This window comes from Poecile atricapillus, chromosome Z, assembly GCF_030490865.1.
Source record: "Poecile atricapillus isolate bPoeAtr1 chromosome Z, bPoeAtr1.hap1, whole genome shotgun sequence".
In the NCBI taxonomy this organism is placed as follows: domain Eukaryota; kingdom Metazoa; phylum Chordata; class Aves; order Passeriformes; family Paridae; genus Poecile; species Poecile atricapillus.
Window position 1 is genome coordinate 86,086,039 of NC_081289.1, and position 21,395 is coordinate 86,107,433.

General features: G+C 38.8%; 1 protein-coding gene across 1 annotated transcript in view; it reads left to right on the forward strand.

The window, feature by feature from the left end:
• Positions 1-21,395, forward strand: part of TRPM3 (transient receptor potential cation channel subfamily M member 3) — a 265,606-nt gene that overhangs the window by 190,708 nt on the left and 53,503 nt on the right. Inside the window, exons 9-12 of the mRNA XM_058827630.1 lie at positions 7,087-7,159; positions 15,569-15,669; positions 17,432-17,566; positions 20,083-20,133. Of these exons, the coding sequence (XP_058683613.1) occupies positions 7,087-7,159; positions 15,569-15,669; positions 17,432-17,566; positions 20,083-20,133 (360 nt within the window). The remainder of the gene's footprint in view (positions 1-7,086; positions 7,160-15,568; positions 15,670-17,431; positions 17,567-20,082; positions 20,134-21,395) is intronic.

A 21,395-nucleotide genomic window follows, 5' to 3' on the forward strand; every position in this document is an offset into this window, starting at 1 on the left:
GGTTAAGCATACTGTAAAAAAAATAGATTTTCATATGTTATAGAATAAATACCAAATACAGCCTTGTGCTGCATAACTATTCAAATTTAATCCTGGCACCTTAAAATTACCTGAAACATAATAAGCTCTTCCATCTTTGTGGAAGTTTTCAGAATAAACCCTAGGGTGGAAAAAAGTATTGTGTTAAAAAGTGCTATATTTAAACTTTTTTGACTAGTAAAGGCATGAAAAAAGGAACTGAATATGCTGGTAGTTGGAAAGAATACTTATGACCTGTTATTTGTTTTACCAAACATTGCTTTTGACTATTTCAGAACAATTTCTGGATTCATTCCTATGGCCTGGGAAATTTGCAGTTGATGATTATTATCTAGATAGATATAGATATAGATATAGATATAGATATAGATAGATAGATAGATAGATAGATAGATAGATAGATAGATAGATAGATAGATAGATAGATAGATAGATAGATAGATAGATAGATATGATGATATAGATACATATCTTGCTTCTCATTCTAGGGGTAAAATCAACTTTGCCCATGTGGAATACAAATTAGTACATACTGTTCAATGCATAGTAGCTCATATTGATGGAAGTTAATCATTTATCTATCCAGCTAGGCCTGAATATTGCAGGCTGTGTCACAGTTATGATGGCTTAGGAGGCATTCAATGAAGCAAAACAAACTTTCGTGTCTAATGACTTGCTTCTGTCTTTCTTCTACACAAGTCCTGTTCTTTTCACACATGATAGGTCTATTTCACCCAGAGGAGTACAGGACAGAAGTGTGAATATTTACTGAGAACAAGTTTGAAGAATTCAGGAATTTTTGGTTTAGGACCCATTACAACCTAATACAGACAGTTCCTTGTCCCCTAGATTGTCTCAGTGGCCCTGCCATTTCAGGGATTGTCTCACCTATGAAAATGATATTTTCCTTCTGTTTCACAACTTCTTCCCTCCTCAGCATTTTTGGGAGGTATCCCTGTCATAGCTGCTCCTTTCATTGGCAAATGTTACTATGGACTACATATGGACAGCTATAATTCGTATGTCTAAGGTAACCCTGCACGTACATTCATAGAGAATATGGGAAATCTCACATGGCAGTGTACTATCTCTGTCTCTCTTAAGTATGTCTCTGTCTCTTCTGTGTGTGAATAATTTCTGAAAGTCTGTTTGGCATTCACTGCTCTCAGGTAACATACTGTTACCTGATTTTGTCTTTAGGAACTCAAGGTAGTATCAGGGTGAAGGCAGAAAAATAAAAGGATTAATGAAACACGTAAGGCTAAACTGACCCTGCTGAGCCAGAAGCTGTGTACAAGAAAAAGGAAAAAAAAAGTAATCTGTCAAACAAGGATGGAATAGATTATAAACAGCGAGTAAAACAGTTTTAAAATAGGTGCTTTTGGTAGCATCCAAGGTCAGGCAATCCTTTCCTTCTGCTTCCTCCCAGCATCTTTTCAGCCTCCTCCCACCTTGCTTTCTATCCTGATGCTCTTCTTTACTCCATCTTCTTGGTTTTTACTTGCTTTCTACCTGCCCTGCCTGAAAATTAGGTTTCTGCCTTGCTGGACTGTAATTATTGCTGACAGCTGTCACAGTGCACTGTAATCCTGCTTGCAAAGAAGGTCTGTTTTGGCTCAGTGATTTTCTACCACATTTTCCTAGTCAGAATGAGGATGCAGCTAGCTTCTTTTCCTGGAAGTTAATCCTGTTCACATGAAGATATTTCATTAAAACCTGCAATGAGGTAGAGGGCAGACCTTCCCAGCTTTTTAATGCGGGGTTTGTTTGATTGTTTGTGGTTTGTTGGTTTGTTGTTTGTTTACTAGGGGCAGGGGAGCGTGTGTCACTTCCTTCTTTTAAGAACAAATCTCATGCATTTTACTCAGGCAGGTTTTGTGGAGGGAAATGAGAGGTAGTTTGTTACGGCAAAAGTTTGGCTGTCGGGTTCCAAGCACTTCTACATGAAAGGAGTCCAGTATCTGCTACTGTACTTTGCAAGGCGATCACTATAGGCACACCAAAAGAATTCAAGATATTTAGCAAGAATCCAGTTGCTTATCAGCTGCTTTGCAGCTTGTTTGGCAACCTCTGCTGATGATTCGTTTGCCTGTTTCAGCCATGTCTTTCTGAAAAGCTATCTCTTCAGTGCACTGCAATATAATTTTGAGTTTGTAAGGAATGGTAACCCCAGCTTCTATTATATTTTAAAAGAAGAAAACAAAAAAAATATTTTTTTAAATGCTTTCTGTTGGAAATCACACTTCCTCACCAAGATGACACAGAAAATTACCTGAAAAAGTCTTTTCAAGTCTATAAATAGTGTGCACATTGAGGAAAGAAAGGAAATCAGAAAAAGACCATCCCCAAAATACACAATGGAGTGGCAGCAGAACAGAAAAAAAATGTTATTTTTAAATAATTGAGTTTAACACCAGCAATTAAAAATACCAGCTACACAGAGGTAATAATGTGGGCCCAAATCCCTACAGAAAAAACAGAGTACTTGATTTTGGGGTTTCTTCTTTGGATGTAAATTGTTTTTTGGCTCAAAAGAGATAGCTGGGTAAAGAATAGTAGAGTAAATAGTAGTTTTACTCTCTAACAGTTTCATTATGCCCTTATGAAAAATAGGAAACATTTTCATAGCTACTCTGTGAAACAGAGCAGCACAGAGAAAATTAATTTTTAAACTCATTTTTCCTGCTTCACAGAAATACAGAAGAATGTCTAGTGGTAATTTGACTAAAAATGCAACTCTTACCCCCTTGTTTCCTTTTAGCATGTAAGCAAGTCCTTAGTATACATTACTTTTTAACACAAGCTTCTTGGGATTTATTATTTTCTAATGAAATGTCCTGGATTCCATATGCACACCTTACTAGGTTTTTCTTTCTTCTGTATTTTTTTTCTGCTGAAGTTGTCCAGAGGGTACAACTCAACACCAGGCTTAACGAGTCTACAGTGGATAGGTGAAAAGCTCTTAGGCACCTTCTCTTCATTGAAAGAAGAAAGGCTTTTTCTTTTTCTTATTAATGAGTTATTAATGTGTTTCTAAGTTTTTAATTTTCTGCTATTTTTGCATCTACTGAAATGGAAGACACTCATCCAGAAAGAGGTGGCTGGGAATACAGCTTACTGGCCCAGATATTTTCCTTTAGCACAGCATGTTTTTCAGTGCAGTAGCATCTGTATCCTGTTCAGCCGATGTCCTCAGCATGTTGCTTATCAGTTCTCTGCAGAGATTCACCCACCAATGTACTTGTAAATAGTACTGGCAGGTTGTGAGATACATTAATGGCTCTTGGAGTTAGGTGACTAAATTGGAAATATAAAATTCTTACCTGTTAACTCAGGGGAAAGAAAACCAGAACAAGAGGTCTCCAGCAAAACAGACAGCTTTTGTTAGACCTAAAGATATTGGGCATTTCTAAGTGTAATTACTTACATAAAGAAGTTATGATACTTTAGGATGTGTCTGAATTTCTTCTTGCCTCTGACTACAGAAATTAAAGGCTGGTATATGTATTTCAAACCCTGCATGCTTGCAGAAAAATGTATTTTATCAACCCTTCAATGTTTGGAACCAGGTAAAAAATTCTCTCAGTGTCAAGGAATAACAGTGAGAGGCATCTATACAGAAGGAGAGGTAAATGCCACCCAACTAGCTGCTATGGATGGATAAATCAACTGGCCCTGTGTCTGCAGATATTATTTATATATAATATAAATTATATTTATATTATATAATATTATATAGCCTAAAGTGGTTGATACATACTCAGATTTTCTGCTGTGTTCCTCTTTTTAGCCCAGGCTCCAGCCAAACTGTTTATTTGGGGTTGGTTCTGTATTCTCAGTGATAGCTTCACACAGTAGGATTAACCTCAGTTATTGTATTTTTCTTTGGTTCTGTCTGAAATTCTAGTTAATTCTCAGACATGACCCCCAAATGATAATTCTAGTGGGAATCTGAGCAATCTTTCAATTTCCATCTTTTTTTCCCAATTATTTGTCTTCTTTATTTTACTACTTGAATTATGCTAGACCTCTTGAAAATAATAATAAAGCAATGGTTGACGTGGAAAGACAGCCTTTTTATTCCAATGTAACTAATTTACATAGTTCCATTTTATTTTTAATACAGCAACACTTCATTCTTCTGATGGGCTTATTTTTCTGATGCATGCAGAGAAGAGAGTTGAAAAAGAAATTGGAAGTTTAAGGTTATATGTGGTCCAATGTCTGAAAAGTACTTTTTAAAATTTTCCTGTGGTGATAAGCTGTTCAGTGTTGCAATTTTTATGATTACTTTTTATTAAGCTGGGAGTTCACTGATCATGGGTTTAGTTTGAGATGTTGTTTGTTCCTTCTCCAAACTCTCTTGTTTAGTATGTTCAGTCCCCAACCTGCAGACTGCCTCTCCTGAGGCCTTAAAGACAGAGAAGGACACTTTGCTATTTAATGCTACCTCCAGAGTTGTCATCTGTGGCATGGGAAGCACATCATGACTATGTACAGCAGAGGGTCTGATCTCATCAGCTCACATACTGATTGTGTTTTGAGATGAGACATACATAAAAATGTGTATTTCAATTCACGTGACCTGTGGGCAGAGTGCCTGCATTGCACAGAAAGCTTCATTGCCAGGGAAATAGAAAATAGCTTCATATCAAAGAAATAGAAAGAAAAAACGGAAAATTATCATAAAACATTTCTTTGCAATAAGGTGATTGAACCCTGGAACAGGCTCCTAGAAAGCTGGTTGATGCTCCATGCTTGTCAGTGTTTAAGAGACATTTGGACAATGTCCTTAATACTTTGCTTTAGCTTTTGGCCAACCCTGGTCAGGCACTTGGACTAGATGATTGTTGAGGGTCTCTTCCAACTGAAATAATCTATTCTAATACTATTCTATTACTTTTTGTCCTGGCTTAGGGCAAATTTTGGGAGGAAGTCTCCTAATGACAATCCCTCCAGAAAGCAAATTCAAGCAGCCCCTCCCCCAACTGGTTTGGGAAAATACTTCCTTGGAGAAAAGTGGAAAAACGTGGTTTTTTAACAAGCAAAGTATTCACAAGCATAAAAAATTTATAATATTAAACAATAAAACCTCTCACTGTTTGAAAAGATGGCAAATTCAGAAATTCCTCATTGTGGGATGTAGCTTGGTTCGCTCAGTCTCTAATCTGTCCCTCCAGCACTGGGATGCAGCATCCCAGCCCTGGTGGGACCCACATGAGAGCTCCTGGTTTTTGTCTGGGTTTTCAGTCCAGAATAGGTTTGAACAGTTCCAAGAAAAAGAAAAACCACTGTCCAGGGAACTTCTCTGCCTCAGCTGCCTAAAAACTAAGCTACAGCAAAGGAGAGCTCTGTCCCGCTGTCTGTCCGTGCTGCAGACAGCACAGCCCAGGAGCAGAAGGCAGAGGAGTGAGTGCTGTTTCTGAAAACAAACTGCAGCTTCTTATTTCCTTCCTTTGCTCCCTGAACCAGTCTGAAAGGCGAAGAACTCAATATGCAGTATAAACAGGACAGACAATTGGGGATACAAGCATCATAAAGTCACCCCAGGACACTATTCTAATTCTAGCCTATTCCATTCATGAAGTTGTGGTATTCAGATAGACATCAAGCAGTTTGCCAGAAACATCTGTATATTCCAGGGAGAGAGAGAAAACACTTCATTGAAGTATCATATATGCTGTGTATCGAGAGCACTTTGAAGGATCGAGTTAAGTTTAATTTGGAAATAGTGTACTTTAGCTGAGGGTGTTGCCTCAGCTAAACAAGTAACGTCTGACATTAGTTGTTTTGGTCATCACCTAACTCAACTGATTAATTGAACTAAGCTTTTACTTTGTTCAGTTTGCTTTGCAGCCTCTAAAATGCAGTACTGCTGTCACTGATGCCAAAGCCTCTGAAATTCCTGGAGCTCTGGGATCAAATGAAGGTAGAATAGGTGCTAAAGGAAGGCTGCACCAGATTTCCTGGGATATCCTCTGCAGCACTTTCCAGCTGTCAGACTGATGCTTATGAGTGAAGTTTTGCCTTGTCCTTCAGACCTTGTATGTCTGCTTCTTCTGTGCTGGTAGACAGCTCTTGGTGCCCTGATGTGTGCTCTATATCAGATGCTGCTGCAGTTCACTGCTGTAAAAGTAGGAATCTAGGAACATGGAAACAAGAGATGTTGCTCAATATGAATGTAAAAAATGCTTATGAAATTCCTAATTAAAGGTGTTACTTATTTAAGATAAAAAGGAATTGAGGCAGTCCATACTGACAAAATAAAAAACAAGTAACAAGTGTTTAGATCAAAATTATGACATAGTTTTCATGAGTAAAGGAAAGGCACAAGTAAAAAGATGCAATCTCTCTTGCTTCATATGAAACAGAGGTTCAAAAAAAGCTATTGCTATGGCAACAAAAAGAGCAAGGGGATTTACAGTTCTGTATGTCTCAGTGCAGTCTTAACTAAGAGTGAATCTGGCTAGAAAGAACAGCTGCACATATATTCATTATTATTTATGAATTGTGTATCTCACCTTACTGCCTCAGAGCCTATAGAGCGATAGGTCATTGACCATACCTTGCTGAAGACATTTCTGGACCTTATGTTTGAAGCATAATTCTTAGATTATTTATCAAGCTCTCTCCTATAGAGAATCAGAAGGTTGAACAGGTTTCTAATATCACTTGAAAATATTTATTCTATGCCATATGCCATCAATTAGATCCACACTCATAATACACCTAAATCTTCCTCATAATCTCTTGGGAACACTATGTCTAATGTCACTCCAACACAGGAACATTCCATCATCTCCAATTTCACCCTGTAAGTCTCACTGAACTCCTTTTTTCCATATGAAGATTAAGAGAATTTCTGTCTTACCAAATTTTATGTCAGAAAATAAACTGTATGTTAATCCTATTTCATAAAGTTCTCATAAAGGAAATAAAGTAAGATTGTCTCATAGACATCAGGACATTCTAAGATTCCTGATTTTATTTATTTTCTTTTTATAATTGCAGTACTTTCAATAATTGTATTGTTTATTAAAATTGCAGATCACAGTTTTTCGAATGGGATCAGAAGGACACCAGGATATTGATTTAGCTATCCTGACAGCGCTACTAAAAGGTAACAGAGTTAAACTCCACAGTGTTTTTGACATCTCTATCAAAATGATACATCTGTACTGTGAAACTGAAGCATGCTTCTTGCTCTGCTTTATACAAATCCAGCTCTTTCTTTAATGTTTAAACAGCTACTGTTTCCACTTTCTGAATTTTTGTTCTACGCAATCACTGAGGTGTCACAAGAAGTACCAGTGGTGACCCCAACTTTTACTTGTGAAGTTTAGTATTCACAAGGAGATAGCCAAAGAGCTCCTCAGACTTAGATTACCTTGGTAGCTAGAACATCCATTTAGATAAAGCTGGCTCTACTGTCAAAGTAAGGTGTTATCTGTAGTCGTTCCTAGGAAATTCTGGAAGTAGTGTGAGGTTCCTTTCAGCCTCCACTTGTAGAGTTATGAACATAGCTATTGGGATGGTTGAGCTTTTAATTTTAAACTTGGCAGGTTGTTACATCTTTCTAAGCCATTACATGTTACAGTTCTCTCGAAAAGTTAGATGGAAATAAATTTGCTGTTGCTACAGTTCATGATAGACCCTGGTCTATATTAATTAATAAATTAATTCAAAACAAGGATCAAGAATTTCATCCATCACCAAACTTTTTCTTTTTGTCCCTTGGTGTCATGGGGTAGCTTTACCTTTAAGGTGGTTTTGGGAGCTTAGGAAGTTGAAGCTGCTGGTGGCTGATGGGAGTCTTTTCTCCTGACCAGTCATTTCTAAGAATTGACAGCAGTTTTAACCATTAAGAAGTGAGATCAACCTGTGAACACCTCCTTAAGATGTAAAGCCAGAGCTCTCTTGTCCTCTTTAGTTTCCGGCTTCTGGAAAGGTAACGAAGCTCTGTCTCGGCCTCCTTTCCCCCCTCTAGGCCGGACAAGGCCGCGGGGGGAGGGGGGGAAGCAGAGCCAACCAGCCGGGCTTAGTTTATAGTTTCTGCTGCTGGACTGAAACCTGACACCATGAACTCTTGCAGCTTTTCTAAGGCTTTAATTCTTTTACTACCTAGATAAAATGTACAGATTACTCCTTTTTCCCAGAAAGACAGAGAGAGAGAGACAATCAACATGAAGAAGACATCATAAAGCCACCAAAAACAGTGAGGAAAAGAGTTAAGTTTTAAATGGGGAAGAGAGAATAAGGAGATGCTTTATAAGCTGAAATACCTTTCTGTTAAAGCTATGGAGATGGACAATAGTAGTTTAAAAAGACTCCTTTAAGTCATGACAGAGTATATTGGGAGGAATGGAGTGTTCAAAGTGTGGATTTTGAGCAAAAGAGAAAGAGTAATTGTGATACAGTGAGGTGCCGGAACAGAGCTGAGCGAAGATTTGAAGCCTTGAGGGCAATGAGAAAACTGTTTCCAGAGGAGCTCACAGAGACAGATGAAGAAGACTTTTGCCTTTGAATAATTCATCCTTAAAATGACATCCCTAGACTCATGGCCCATACACACCTCAGAGTGATGTGAAATGGGAGGAGTGAGCTCTGATGACAAGATTTCCGGGCAGCTGGCATCAGGGAAATAGAAAACTATAACAGAAATAGTTTTCTTGTGAGAAACTCCATAGATTAGCAAAAGGAGACTTCTGTTTCTCTACAGAGACTGATGAAAAGACTGTAGCAGGAATCAAGACTGTTTTAACCGCCAAAGTTCAAAAGTTTTTCTGTCTCTATGTTGTCACGTGTACAAAGGAATGGTCAAGTAGTGGGGGATAAAAGAGTATTCTGGAAGTTTATTCTGGTGTTTTTTTAATTCTTGTAGTTTTGTTAATAAACTTTCTTTATTCCTTTTAAGTTTTAAGCCTGTTTTGCTCTTGTTCTAATCCATATCTCACAGCAAGAAATAAGTAATTTTTTAGTTACTGCTTTAAAACCACGACACTTGGAAATGATATAATTGCAGCTTTCATTTTTATCTTCAATGTAACTGAATTTCTTCATCGTCCTCAGTGTGAAGGTATTCTCTTCCCATTTGCTCTTAAGACAGTTCCTGAAAATACTGCTCTTTTTTTCTATTAATAAGGCAAAGAATGTCTTAGAGTTGTGATTCCAATTTTTCTAGATGTGTTTTCAAGGTCTGTATCTCAACATAGATCTCTGGAGTCTTCTGAAAACTGATTCTTGGAAGCTGAAAAAAATCACCAGCCTGTGAGAGATTGTTTTCTATTTCAAATGTTCTTTTGCAGTATTTACATGACCAAGTGTTCTAGTGGCTGCCATCTCAGTATATGAGCAGTCCTCCCTGATCTGGAATATCCATTTTGCAAGTGCCTAATAGGTGCTATTGACCCCTTAGTAAAATAAAATTTCCTTTCCTCTTCATGTTATGGCTGCAAGTCATCCTAAGAAACTTTTGTTAGACCAGGAGGTGTCTGGATCTGGGTCAGTACTTTTGACATCTCCTTTCATGCTTTTCTGAGAATCTTGAAAATCTGCTGATGGTAGCAGAACTTGTTTCTTGCTCAAGAAGTAGCCAGAGGAGCTAAGAGTTCTAGCTCATCTTCCTTGCTCTTCCACACTTCCTGATTATGAAAGTATTCAATAAAGATCAGGTTCATCAGGCTCGTCTAGTTCATGCAAGCCTCCTGATCACAAGGTGTTTAATTAATGTGTGCAAATATGAGAATTGTCTCAAGTAAGACTGTTGTCCTTATTCGCACCACATCTTTGTACAAGTTCTCACCCACCTTGAAACAAATACCAACTTTCTGTAAATGCATCTCACTAGCCTGATGGATACTTGATGGTTTTTTATCAAAGTCTAAGGTAGCAATGCTGAACCACTGGTCTATTGATTTCTAATAAGTAATTTGTTTGTAATAGGTAAAATAAATAAAAATTACTTTTTCATGCTGTTGGAATTTTCATGGCATTGGAGTTTTCATGGCACTGGAAACTTCCTTCCCACAGCCCCTTGTCTCTAAAATTAAAGAAAAATAATAATTCTAATAAATAAGGATATTTGAAGACTGGGTCTGAGTTATCTTGAAAGTCATAAATTTAGATTTAAGAATTCATCTCTTCCTACTCTCCAGTACTGTGTGCAAAAAGGGGCAGAGCAATGAATGAAACTGGTGAGTGATTACCATGGACTTTTTCTCAGTCTTCCTGATGAGGAATTTGCAGCTTTTGATAGTGCAAGAGGAGCATATCAGCTACTGACCCAGCCCACCCTTGTGTGAGTGATTTGGTCAGGGAGGAGAGGAACAAGGGTTTGGAAACACAAAATATTGCTACCCATTTGTTGTGTAAAATTTGTGATGAACTAATCTCTTTAAAAACCCAAACCAAACACACTGCCAATTCAGGAGCTCGCCTGGACAGCATATTCCACAAGCTCCAAAACCAGCACCACATATTATTTCTTTGTTTGTTTTCACAAATCACTTGTTTAATCTTGTCAGCAAGATCTATCTTTCTTGGAAGTGATCTTCCATAGACTACAGAATGGCATCCAAACTGGTTATCAATTTACATTGCATGGATGTCACAACAGCATATGGTTTGCAAGTTCTTTTTTTTTTTTTTTTTAATGTTGAGAGACACAAACGTGGGAAGTAAATTTCCAAAGGCATGAGTTTATAACAGACAAGTTTATCAATACAGTTTAACTGTTTGTGCTCTCTTAACTCGAACAGTTGGACCTCACACCATAATGGATTTTGTCCTTTTGCAGCTGCTAGCGAAGCAGAAGGCATATTATAGGGAAGTTAAAGAGAGCATATGGAGATGCTCTAAAAAAATACTTGTTTTGAAGTGGCTTCAAAGATCCTAGTTCACGAAGCTGTTGCAATGTCTGGAGCAGACTAGCACCAGCCATGTTTCAGATGGTGCTCCAGAAGCCTTCCCAGTGCAATTGTCAGCACTGGGAAAGAGGTGCTGTGTGGTACGTGCATACAGTGAGATTACTGCCAGGTACCCTCTGAGATAAACCATGTCAGACTGAAGGAGAGATGAAGTTTCTACATACTTTCCAGCTTGTGAGTAAGTCATGATTCATGCTCACTGAATAGCCATCATGTAGTATCAGATGGTCAAGAATACTCTGCCATGAAATCACAAACATCGATGTTTTCAGAGTTAGGTCAGCTGTCTGGTTACTGCAGTTGTAGCTGGTTTTGCTGTCTGCTTTTATATTGTCAATTGTTTTCCTAATTGCCAAGATGATTCTGTAGCAAATGCTGTGGAAACACAGCCATTGCACCAGAGAGCTGCTGAGCATCAGACCTGCACAGACACAAAGAGAAAAGTTAATTTGGGTTGCTATTTTCCCTAATCTAGTCCCAGTTCTTCTTCTCAAAGAGGACACTGTCATGCTCAGGTGCACTGTGGAAATGGCTATCCTACAATCATTTCTGTCTAGAGAGATGTTTCATGTCATTTCATCTTTCCAAATACCTGAGCACCAAGATCATAAGTTGTTCCAGGAGAATCCTTCAGGGGTTTATATTGGTCACGGTAAGCTTTTAGCCAGTATGTAAAAGCCTGTAGTAATAAGAATGTAATAAAAGCTCTTCAGTAATTCTGCAAATGCACAACACTCATTGTCTATGTGAGCCCTGGCTCACCAAGGAGACAGCATTGAGTTTATAGCCCCAGGCTTTATCATCAAAGGGTATTACTGTTTTGGTCCAAATTATTGAGTAGACAATGTGATTTTCTACCAGAAGAGCCTATGCAAGATATGCAAGAGTCTATGCAGGCACTCCTAGATGGTGCCTAAGCACATAAAATTAACATCTGCAGGAACTAACAGCTGTCCCAGCAATCTATCTATATCCAGTGGTATCTATACCAAGATAAAATACAGTATATTGCATCCCAACTGCAACTTTTCTTCTAGGAGCAGATGAAAGGAAGGGTCACACTGTAGATGCTCTCCTAGTCTCAGAACATTCTTTTGAGGGACATATCTTACATCAGCCAGACACCAGAATACTGAGTAAATATTACAGAGACATTAGGCATATTATGTAAAGCATTATTTAACACAAAAATATGATATGATAATTAAAATAACACGGTGCAATGGGTTATTAACTCTACCTTTGGATTTGATTTGGGCACGTTACAGTGACAGTCATCAGTGACAGGCATTTCCAGAAAGGTCACTTTTTGGATTCTTCCTAGTAATTCAAGTTCATGCTCTATGACACTGAATGCAGTAAAGGAAATGATTGAAAGGATCTTAAGAGGCCATCTCATGTTTTCTTCTGAGGAGTTTTTCTTATATGAGTGGAATCATTCATACTTCTTAATAGTGGGTAGAATTCCACCTGAAATAGCTTGAATACTTCCTTTTTCCTGTGAGGCAAAGGCCATCACTTCTATCCTAGAATAAAATGAATTAAAAGGCATCCACAGCCCATATGCTGCTCTGTACAGACATTTATAGCTTGGATTTTCCTTCTCCTCTTAAGCAATATCAGTGTTATCCACATTCATCTGAAAACCTCTTGGGGAAGATGTGAAAAAGGAGAAGGAATCAAGGGCTTTCCAGCAAGAAACTGTACTGTGGAAGCACCCATCAGCCAAATGTACCAGGGCCCCAGCAGGCACACCCATACTGCCCAATTCCATACCCTAAATGCACCCACTCTGCTTCAGACCTAGAGTACAGCATCCCCTTGAGAAAACACACATTTCTTTCGACTGCCAGACACCTGCACTGCTCTGCGAGACAATTAAATCAGTTATGGCAACAAGCACTGAGAAGAGCGTCAACTCTGGGACTGCACATGTACCAACAGGAAAACTTGGCTACGGCTGGCAGCCTTAAGCACAATGAAGGAAGATGGGGAGGACACAGGCTGGACTATGGCTTGCTTTCCCCTCTGCTCAGTATTTAGAGCAACACGCATGCTCAAAAAAAAACCAATTTTGGTGAATGGATGAGCAGTCACCACCTCATGCTGCATGCCTGCTGTTCTTTCCCATGATCAAATGCACCTGAAGACCCTCTATTCATCTGCCAGCTGAATCTTTTCTAGGGCATGAAAAGGCCCAAGACTGCTAAGGTCAGTTAACACTGGAGAACACGCCCTGCTAGGGGTCTGAAGTTATTTACCTGGAACCGCGGTGATTTAGCTTGACTTCTGCCCAAAGTGGGGGCACTGTAAATTGCCCACTTCCCTCCCCAAGTCCATCTGATCCACTCTTGATCCACAGTTATTTCTAACTAGATGGCACCCCTGGCTACCCATGCTGTAGGCTGCAGTAGGAAAATCAGGGTATGGAGCTCCCTCAGCACACATGTGAAGTGTTGTCACGCTATGGGATCACCAATTACCATCACTGACCCCAGGTTTTAGAGTTCACCCATGTGTCTCCTCCATGGCTCACCAAAATCCTTGGTGAGCACCTACTAAAGCTCTCACTTCTCCTACAGGTACATGATTGGGAAGGAAGAGATCTGCTTGGCTTCAGGAGGGAGGAGAATGTTATTTGCTCTCTGTGTTTAACTTATACTATCATACTCACTGGAGGCTTTTTTTTGGTTTTGTTTTTTTCTGTTTTTTTTATAAATAAATCTTAGGATGTTGAAATGTAGAGACATTTTTGCCTTTCCCAAATATAAATATTTTCTGTACTTGAATGCTGCATGTTGCTTGTGTAAGAAACTCCAAAAGTTTCAGATGTAGTTGGCATCCCCCCTGAGGTCTCTTGTGAGAGCTTTTATCTGTGTTGTGGTACATAGCAGTTAGAAGTTGTGTCTTATGCAAAGGGGCATTCCTGATACTTCTTAGCCACTGAGGTCACAGAAGTATTTTTACTTTTTTTTTCCTTCTTCATTTGATTCAATTCTGTTCTGTTCCTGCGTTGTCCACCTGTTTATCAGAGCTCATTTCTGTATGAGTATGATTTGGATGATTCACAATCCACCATCTCCCAAACAATTACTGTAGGTATTGACAAGTGTTTGACAGTGGCAGCAGTAAACTGACTTCAAAATTGAGAATTATGAAATTAAACTATAGGCTAAGCTCCACAAAGGTTTATATCAAGGTCTTCACAGAGAATTTCAGCAGCCAGCTTTATGTTTTCCTTGCCTCCAATTTCAGAGTCCACTTTCAGCTGGAACAGTGTGTGGGTTTGAATAGTACTGAAATGGGGACAGAAATGCTTTGAAGTAATGAAAAGCTATTATTTATCCTCACTCCATGATGTCAGTGTAAGAATTAATAAAGACAAAATAACAGTAGAAGTATGAAATTAAAAAATAAGCCTTTATAAAATCACCTAACCACTGCAAGCAGATATGTAGTTATAAAGTCAAAGGGCCCTTTATTTATTTGGTTGATCAGTCCATTCAGGCCAGTTCTCCCTTTGACATTGAAGCACAAACGCTGTTTTACTATTACAAATCAGCTGAGAACCATGAAATATTAAAAAAGCACAGCAGGACAGGAATGTCCCACAGTGCCCATTAAAACTGCAGGGGAAAACCTACCCTCCCTCCCAAAAACAAACAGCTCCAAATCATTATTTATTTTGTTGATCAGTCATTCATTTCATTTGGTTGATCAGTCTGTTTAGGTCAGTTCTCCCTTTGACATTGAAGCACAAATGATGTTTTATTATTACAAATCAGCTGAGAACCGTGAAATATTAAAAATACTCGGCAGGACATGAATGTCCCACAGTGCCCACTAAAACTGCAGGGGAAAACCTGCCCTCCCTCCCAAAAACAAGCAGCTCAAAATCCATCTCATCATCTGCATAGTTTCTCATTTAATTTGCATATATTATACCTTGACACAAGCTTTATAGAATGCTTTCTCACATGAGTATTTCATATGTGAAGGAAAATTTATCCCACCAAGATGCCTCAGTATGAATAGGGGAGCAATTCCTACACTTCTTATTAAGCTGGAATAAGATAACATAAGATGCCAAAAAATGCACAACTACTGAAATCAGTGGTGTCTGTATGAGTTGAATCTACTCGTAATTGCTAGAGGCACGTGTGTGTCTGTGTGTGTGTGTGTGTGTGTTCATGTGATAGACGTGGGTGTGTGTGTATTCCTGCAGCTCCATCTGTATCCTGGTTTGTTCTCTTGCTTCCCATCCAACAGGAGGGAAACCAGTTTAGTCCACCACAAATTGCTTCTTCTGGTTTCACCTCTATCTGCTGTATTTTGAAGGGAATATGAGGAAATAATTAATGTTTATAAGACAATCTGAGAACCACAGATCCAGATTTGAGAACGGAATAATTATTTTTTTACAGGTGTAATGGATTTGTTTTGTGTAATGTAATTGGTTTTGTTTTAATATGAGATCAGTTGCAGAAATGACACGGACGTCTGTGTCACTTTTCACCAAGTGGAGTTACCAGGGCAGAGTGAGCCTAATGTCTTATTTCTCTTTTCTCCTGCTCTCCTCCCTGCACCCCTGTCTGCATACACAGGAGCTAACGCATCTGCTCCCGACCAGCTGAGCCTGGCACTAGCCTGGAACAGAGTAGACATCGCCCGCAGTCAGATCTTTATTTATGGGCAACAGTGGCCGGTACAGTATATGTATATATATATATTTGTATATATACACAACGTCTTCTATTGGAAACACTTTGAACCCTACAGAGTATTAAATCCATTCTACTTGTGTGATTGTGGTTTTTGTGTGGTTTAAAATACACTGGGTAGTGCTAAACACACGGTTCCAAATCGCAGCTGCTGAGGGCAGGCACAGTTGCAGAGGTTCATGTGTTCTCTTGTCCAAGGAAATGGTGACATCTAGCGATGCCTTAAGAGTAGGAAAGCGTACCTCTGAAAAAACGGGAAGTACCAGATTTATGCTACCAAGCACGATTCTGCAAGCTGAGGAAAACAAATGTACAGCCATATTTTAGTGCCAGGCTATAAATTCAATGAGAGTCAAAACTTATTTTTTCACTTCAAGCAGTATGCTTTTATACGCAAATGCTGAATTTAAGGTGATGATTTGACATAAAAAACGCCATACAAATGTTGGAGATCGTGTAGACTGCCAGAGCTGATCAGCAGTATCACCTTGGATGGGCTGTGGCTCCAGACCTCAGGTGGTGTTAATTCTGTGCCCACTGCAGTTCTGCATCGATCTGTCTGCTCTACATCTGCACCATCCTGTGCTCCAGTTGCTCCCGGGCTAATGCCATTCCCAGGGAGCACCAGGGGCATGGATTCTCTTCAGGAGTGGTAGGGCTGTAAATAAAGGGGTTGTTGAACACTGTGTCAGGCAGAGGAGGAAGAGTCAGCTCCCAGATTGTGCTGAAGCTTTTATAGGGGCAGAAGTCACACAGAAAAACAAAAAGAAGCATATCCCTACTTGTGTATGTCGCTAAAGCCAAACCAGTTCACTCAGAAGTTTCAACTGGACCACAATAGTCACTCCTGTGACAGTTGTTTCACCACTGTCATTAAAATTTCACATGCTATCATTACATGAGCTTTTACAATTCCCCATGGAAAAATTATAACAATGGGAAAAGCTTCTGTTTAAGTATCCTTGTTTTCAATTTAGCTTTCTGCAGCTTGCTACCACTAAAAGCTAGTACAAAAATCCTTGCCTTTTCAGTCACGAAGTGAACAGGACTATTTACTTTGTCTTTGATATTGGGCATAAGTATGTGTCAAAACAGAAGAGATTTTAATGGCACTGAACTGTCCTCATTGTAATCACTTCATCATAGCAAATATTTGCATAAATTCTGCAAACTGCAATCATTTTGGAAGCTAAAAGCTCAAAGAAATTATCTCATCCTTCTAACTCTGCCTGACCTACAAGAGATAATAAGAAGGAGAGGTTTTGTGTAAGAAGACCTCTTGCATATGAGCCTTCAAAGAAATGCAAATTATGAAGCTATTTCTGTTTCCTGGCTGTTCAAATTTCCCTGAGGTTCCACGCCACAAACAAAAGGAAACTCGAGAAAAGACAGAATTAAAGTGATTTTGTGTGTGCATAACAAATATATCCAATACAAATAAAATGTTTGACAGGAAAATAAATAATTATAATAATGATATGGTGAATAAGGTAGAGACGTGATCAGCAGTTTGCTGGGTCCCAGTTCCTTTGTCCTAATCTGTTTTTCCTTTGATATTCATTTTTGAAATGCAGCCCTAAATCAGAAAAAATGTTACAGATTAAAGCTGTGATTATCCCAGTTCAAGCATAGAAGAGCAGCCCTTAAAATTTTGTCAGGGCTCCCTTCTTGTGCTAGAGTGACTGAACCAGCTGGATGCAGCCTGCCACACCCAGGAACAGCTTCAATTAATCACTTGCTTTGCAGGTGGGCTCCCTTGAGCAAGCAATGCTGGATGCACTGGTGTTGGACAGAGTGGATTTTGTGAAATTACTCATAGAAAATGGAGTAAGCATGCATCGTTTTCTCACCATCTCCCGGCTAGAGGAATTGTACAATACGGTAGGACCAGCCTAAGGCAAATTTTCTGTCTCTATATTCACTGTTCTAGCTCCCACTTGTATTGTAATGACATGATGATGATGCACCAGGCAGCCAACACCTGCTGCAGAAATTTTTCATTAGTCCATATTGTCTCTCTTGCTTGTCTCTCATGCTGTGCCTTGCCCACATAATCTGCTGTATGGATTTTGTAAGACATGAAATAAACCTCACACAGTGCCAGCTAATTTCTTGTCATTGCAATTCCAGTACAACATATCTAAGATTCAGGCAGGTGGCACTCACTGGAAGACAGTAACTGACAAGCTGGGACCCATACAGTGGTGTTATATGACTCCTGACAATATGGTTTCAGAAAAATCTTCCAACTCTTAATCAGTCTCTGTTACAGTGAAGGACTTCCCTATGCCCCCACGGAGTTCCAAAAATTAGACCCTTGACTTTTAAAAACCTGTTTGCAAGTTTTTAATCCTTGCCAGTCCTTTGTTTTAATCCTCGCACAAGTCTTCTTCTAAATTCTCAAATGCAAAACACATTCCAGCATTCACGGTATTATACCTATTTAGGTAGTCCAGAAAGTTCAAACTTCTTATGAAAAAGAAGTTCTCACTTCTTGTGAAAAAATCCTGAAGTCCTGTCTAGTTCTTAGCATTCCCAGCTTTGTGTGTTGCAGAAGGGCTGTGATATGGGCATATCTCTTTTCAAAAAGTTTTTCTGCTGCCAGTACTTTTCAAAGACGCTGCTGTCATAAGCTGCCACACTGGGCTGTTATCTGGAGGTGTTTCACAGTGATGGTGACCAAAAGTCAGTCTTGCAAAATATCAAATATGAAAAGGGTTCATTAAATTTGGGCAAAATATAGAGGAACAGGTATGTTATATATATAAATATATATGCCACCCTAGAGACAAACTCCCATCTGATCTTTGGTCAGTTTATGCTTTGCCTATTGGTTAGCATCTATGTATTAAAAACAGAATGCCTATGAGCTTTCTTGTAACATGGATAAGCCTTGTAGTTCTTGTACCAAAGTTTTTACAGGGAATAAATTTGACAGAAGCCTTCAGCTCCACAGCTAAAAAAATGGGCTTTTTGAACAAATTTATTGCTATAGAAGTCAACATACATTTTTTCACGCACAGATTCCAAAGGACCCAGGCTCTGAAATGCCTAAACTATCAGTTATACTATATGACCAAATGCATCCATAGTAGTCTTAGCACCAAAAAAATCAGAAGGCCAGTTAAAAAATTTCATATTTCAGGATGAGACCTAGGAGCGACCTGTGAAGGTACAAACCAGTGAATCTTATCTCTGCCATGGCAAATTTGTAAAAATAGAAGTGTAGAACTATAGACAAGGGAATCAATTTTATGTCAGCAAAGAGTTTACCCAGCTTCTTTAGGAAAATGTTAAGCCTTTGCAATCAGCATGTGGGAGAATAAGGATTTTGCATTTGGTCCCCCCCCCCTTTTTTTTTTAAATTGTTTGACAGTATTTTAAAACTTCAAAGGTTATTAAAGAAATGTAGCTGCCATGGCTTAGAAGATTGGGGATGCTTTTGGTTTAAAAACTGCTTGAATGTTAGCAAACAGGGAGAAGGAATACATGGTTTGTTTTCACCATGAAAGGACATAATGACCAGGGTCATAGAAGACCCTCTCCTGGGACCACAGCTGTGTTCAGTTTGTTTATGTAAGATCTGAAAAATGGTACTTACAGAAGAGACAATTATAATTGTTAATAATAATAACAATTAAAAACTCTGAAGCAGCATATGAAGAGTCATAGGTAAGTCTCATCATGCTCAGAGATGGGATTACGTAAAATTTAGTGCTGGGAAGTGCAGAGCAAATCATATATGGAAACATCGACTCTACACGTATAGTCATCTCATCCATCATCAGCTACCACCAAAAAGACCTCTCATCAAAGTCTCATAAAATATCAGCAACAGTCAAAAAACAAAGCAGAAAATAAAGTCAGATGTAGTAGCAGTAGTAGCAGTAGTAGCAGTAGTAGTAGTAGTAGTAATAGTAGTAGTAGTAGTAGTAGTAGTAGTAGTAGTAGTAGTATAGAAATTGTGGGACTCCTCTGCAGAATGTTTTTGTGATGACAGCTGGAGTCAAAAGAAGATTGGCCAAAGTCACAGACTGTGCATTCTGCAATCACATGTATATGTATTCACAGACAGTGGCTTTGAGATGAGACAGCCCCAATGCAATGCCAGGCTCAGAGTGTCTCTGAGCCACCAGGGGTGGAAGTGGAAGTCCTGAATGCAGGAAGGCTGAGACTGAAGCAGCTGGATTTGCTTCCACTCGTTCCCAGAGGTTGTGCATGTTGTGCTGTGCCTAACCTGATACACAGGACTTCAGTTTTCATCCAGTGTGGCTGTTCATAGGGTTTTCTTATGGAAGAGTTTTCTACAAAAGAGGAAAACTACCAAGGTGACAAAGATATTTCAACATTTATAATTTGTGCAAACTATTTTGTTCTTCTTCATTTGTCCTTTGCAGAGACATGGACCATCCAACACTCTGCATCATCTAGTCAGGGACGTGAAAAAGGTAAGATTCCAATACACGGTAGGTTGAAAACACTGCTGTTGTTCTTTGGTAGATAGATACAATCTCCATTTTGCATGAGCTTTCAGTCAGAGCCTTCTCCTTCCTGCCAGTACAGAATGTCTTGTTTGTGTGCTCCAAATATGAACTTTTTGCATACAAAGCACAATTAGCAAGTTATTTGGCTTGCTTTCTCTGTGGTTTTAGACACTTGAGTAATAGTGTGTCTGCTGCCATACTTGTAGGCTCTTAAATACTGTGTGGATTTATGCTGTTTCTCATATTTTTCCATTCCTGCAGCTGTTGTCAAAGCTACTTACTGTGTTGCTAGTTTACTTCCACGCCTGTAAAATAGCTGTTACCTTTGTGCTGGATCCTGGCTTGTTGAAATAGTTCCTCATTTCGTATTGTGTGGTACATTGTAGATATCTTCCTCTGCAGAAATATAAAAAAGGAGTAGTGCAACTGTGACCCTTATAATATTAATTTCAAGAATCTTGACTTACAAAAATCCATTAGAAGAGCTGGACAGAAATACTGAAAGGTATAGTGGCAGGAGGGAGATACCAAATACCTTTACCAATGTGCTCAGGATTAAAAGAGTTACAGCAGCTCTAATGAATAAAAATCCTTTATCCTTTAAATATATGGATCAAGTAAGGAGATTGAGTCTGCAATTGACCTCATAAGCTTGAATATTCTACCAAAGCATGTGCAGATTACAACTTTGCACATTATGTAAGTCAGACCTCAAGGATGGCATACTTGAGAAAGGATACTTCTGTACATGGGACTAGATAGAAAATTGAAAAAGGAGAGGACATTTTTTCTAAGAGCACAGATTTTAGTGGTTTCTTCTGTCAGTGAGAGCTGAACAGAATTAAATTCACCTGAGAGAGGAGAGTAGTAATGTGTCATATAGCACCTTTTTATTAAGTAATTCTACAGAACAATCAATAGCACATTTAGGTAGGTTCTGGTGGTACTCTTTGGTTAGTGTGTTAAATGGCATCATCATTGTCCAATTATGTATAGTGTATTAAGTGACCATTGAAAAGTGTGAAATGCCTACAAAAAGAAACTACACACAAATCCCCTTGGAATGAGCAGAGTGAAGCTAGAATCTATTTAGAATGGATTCTGCTCTTGAAGCCCAAGTTTCCAGAATATTTTTTTACTCAATATACAGTTATTTATGTGCCTATATGAATCTGAAAGAAGCATAATCTGTCTTCTACTTTAAAGTATATACTTTTCCAAACACC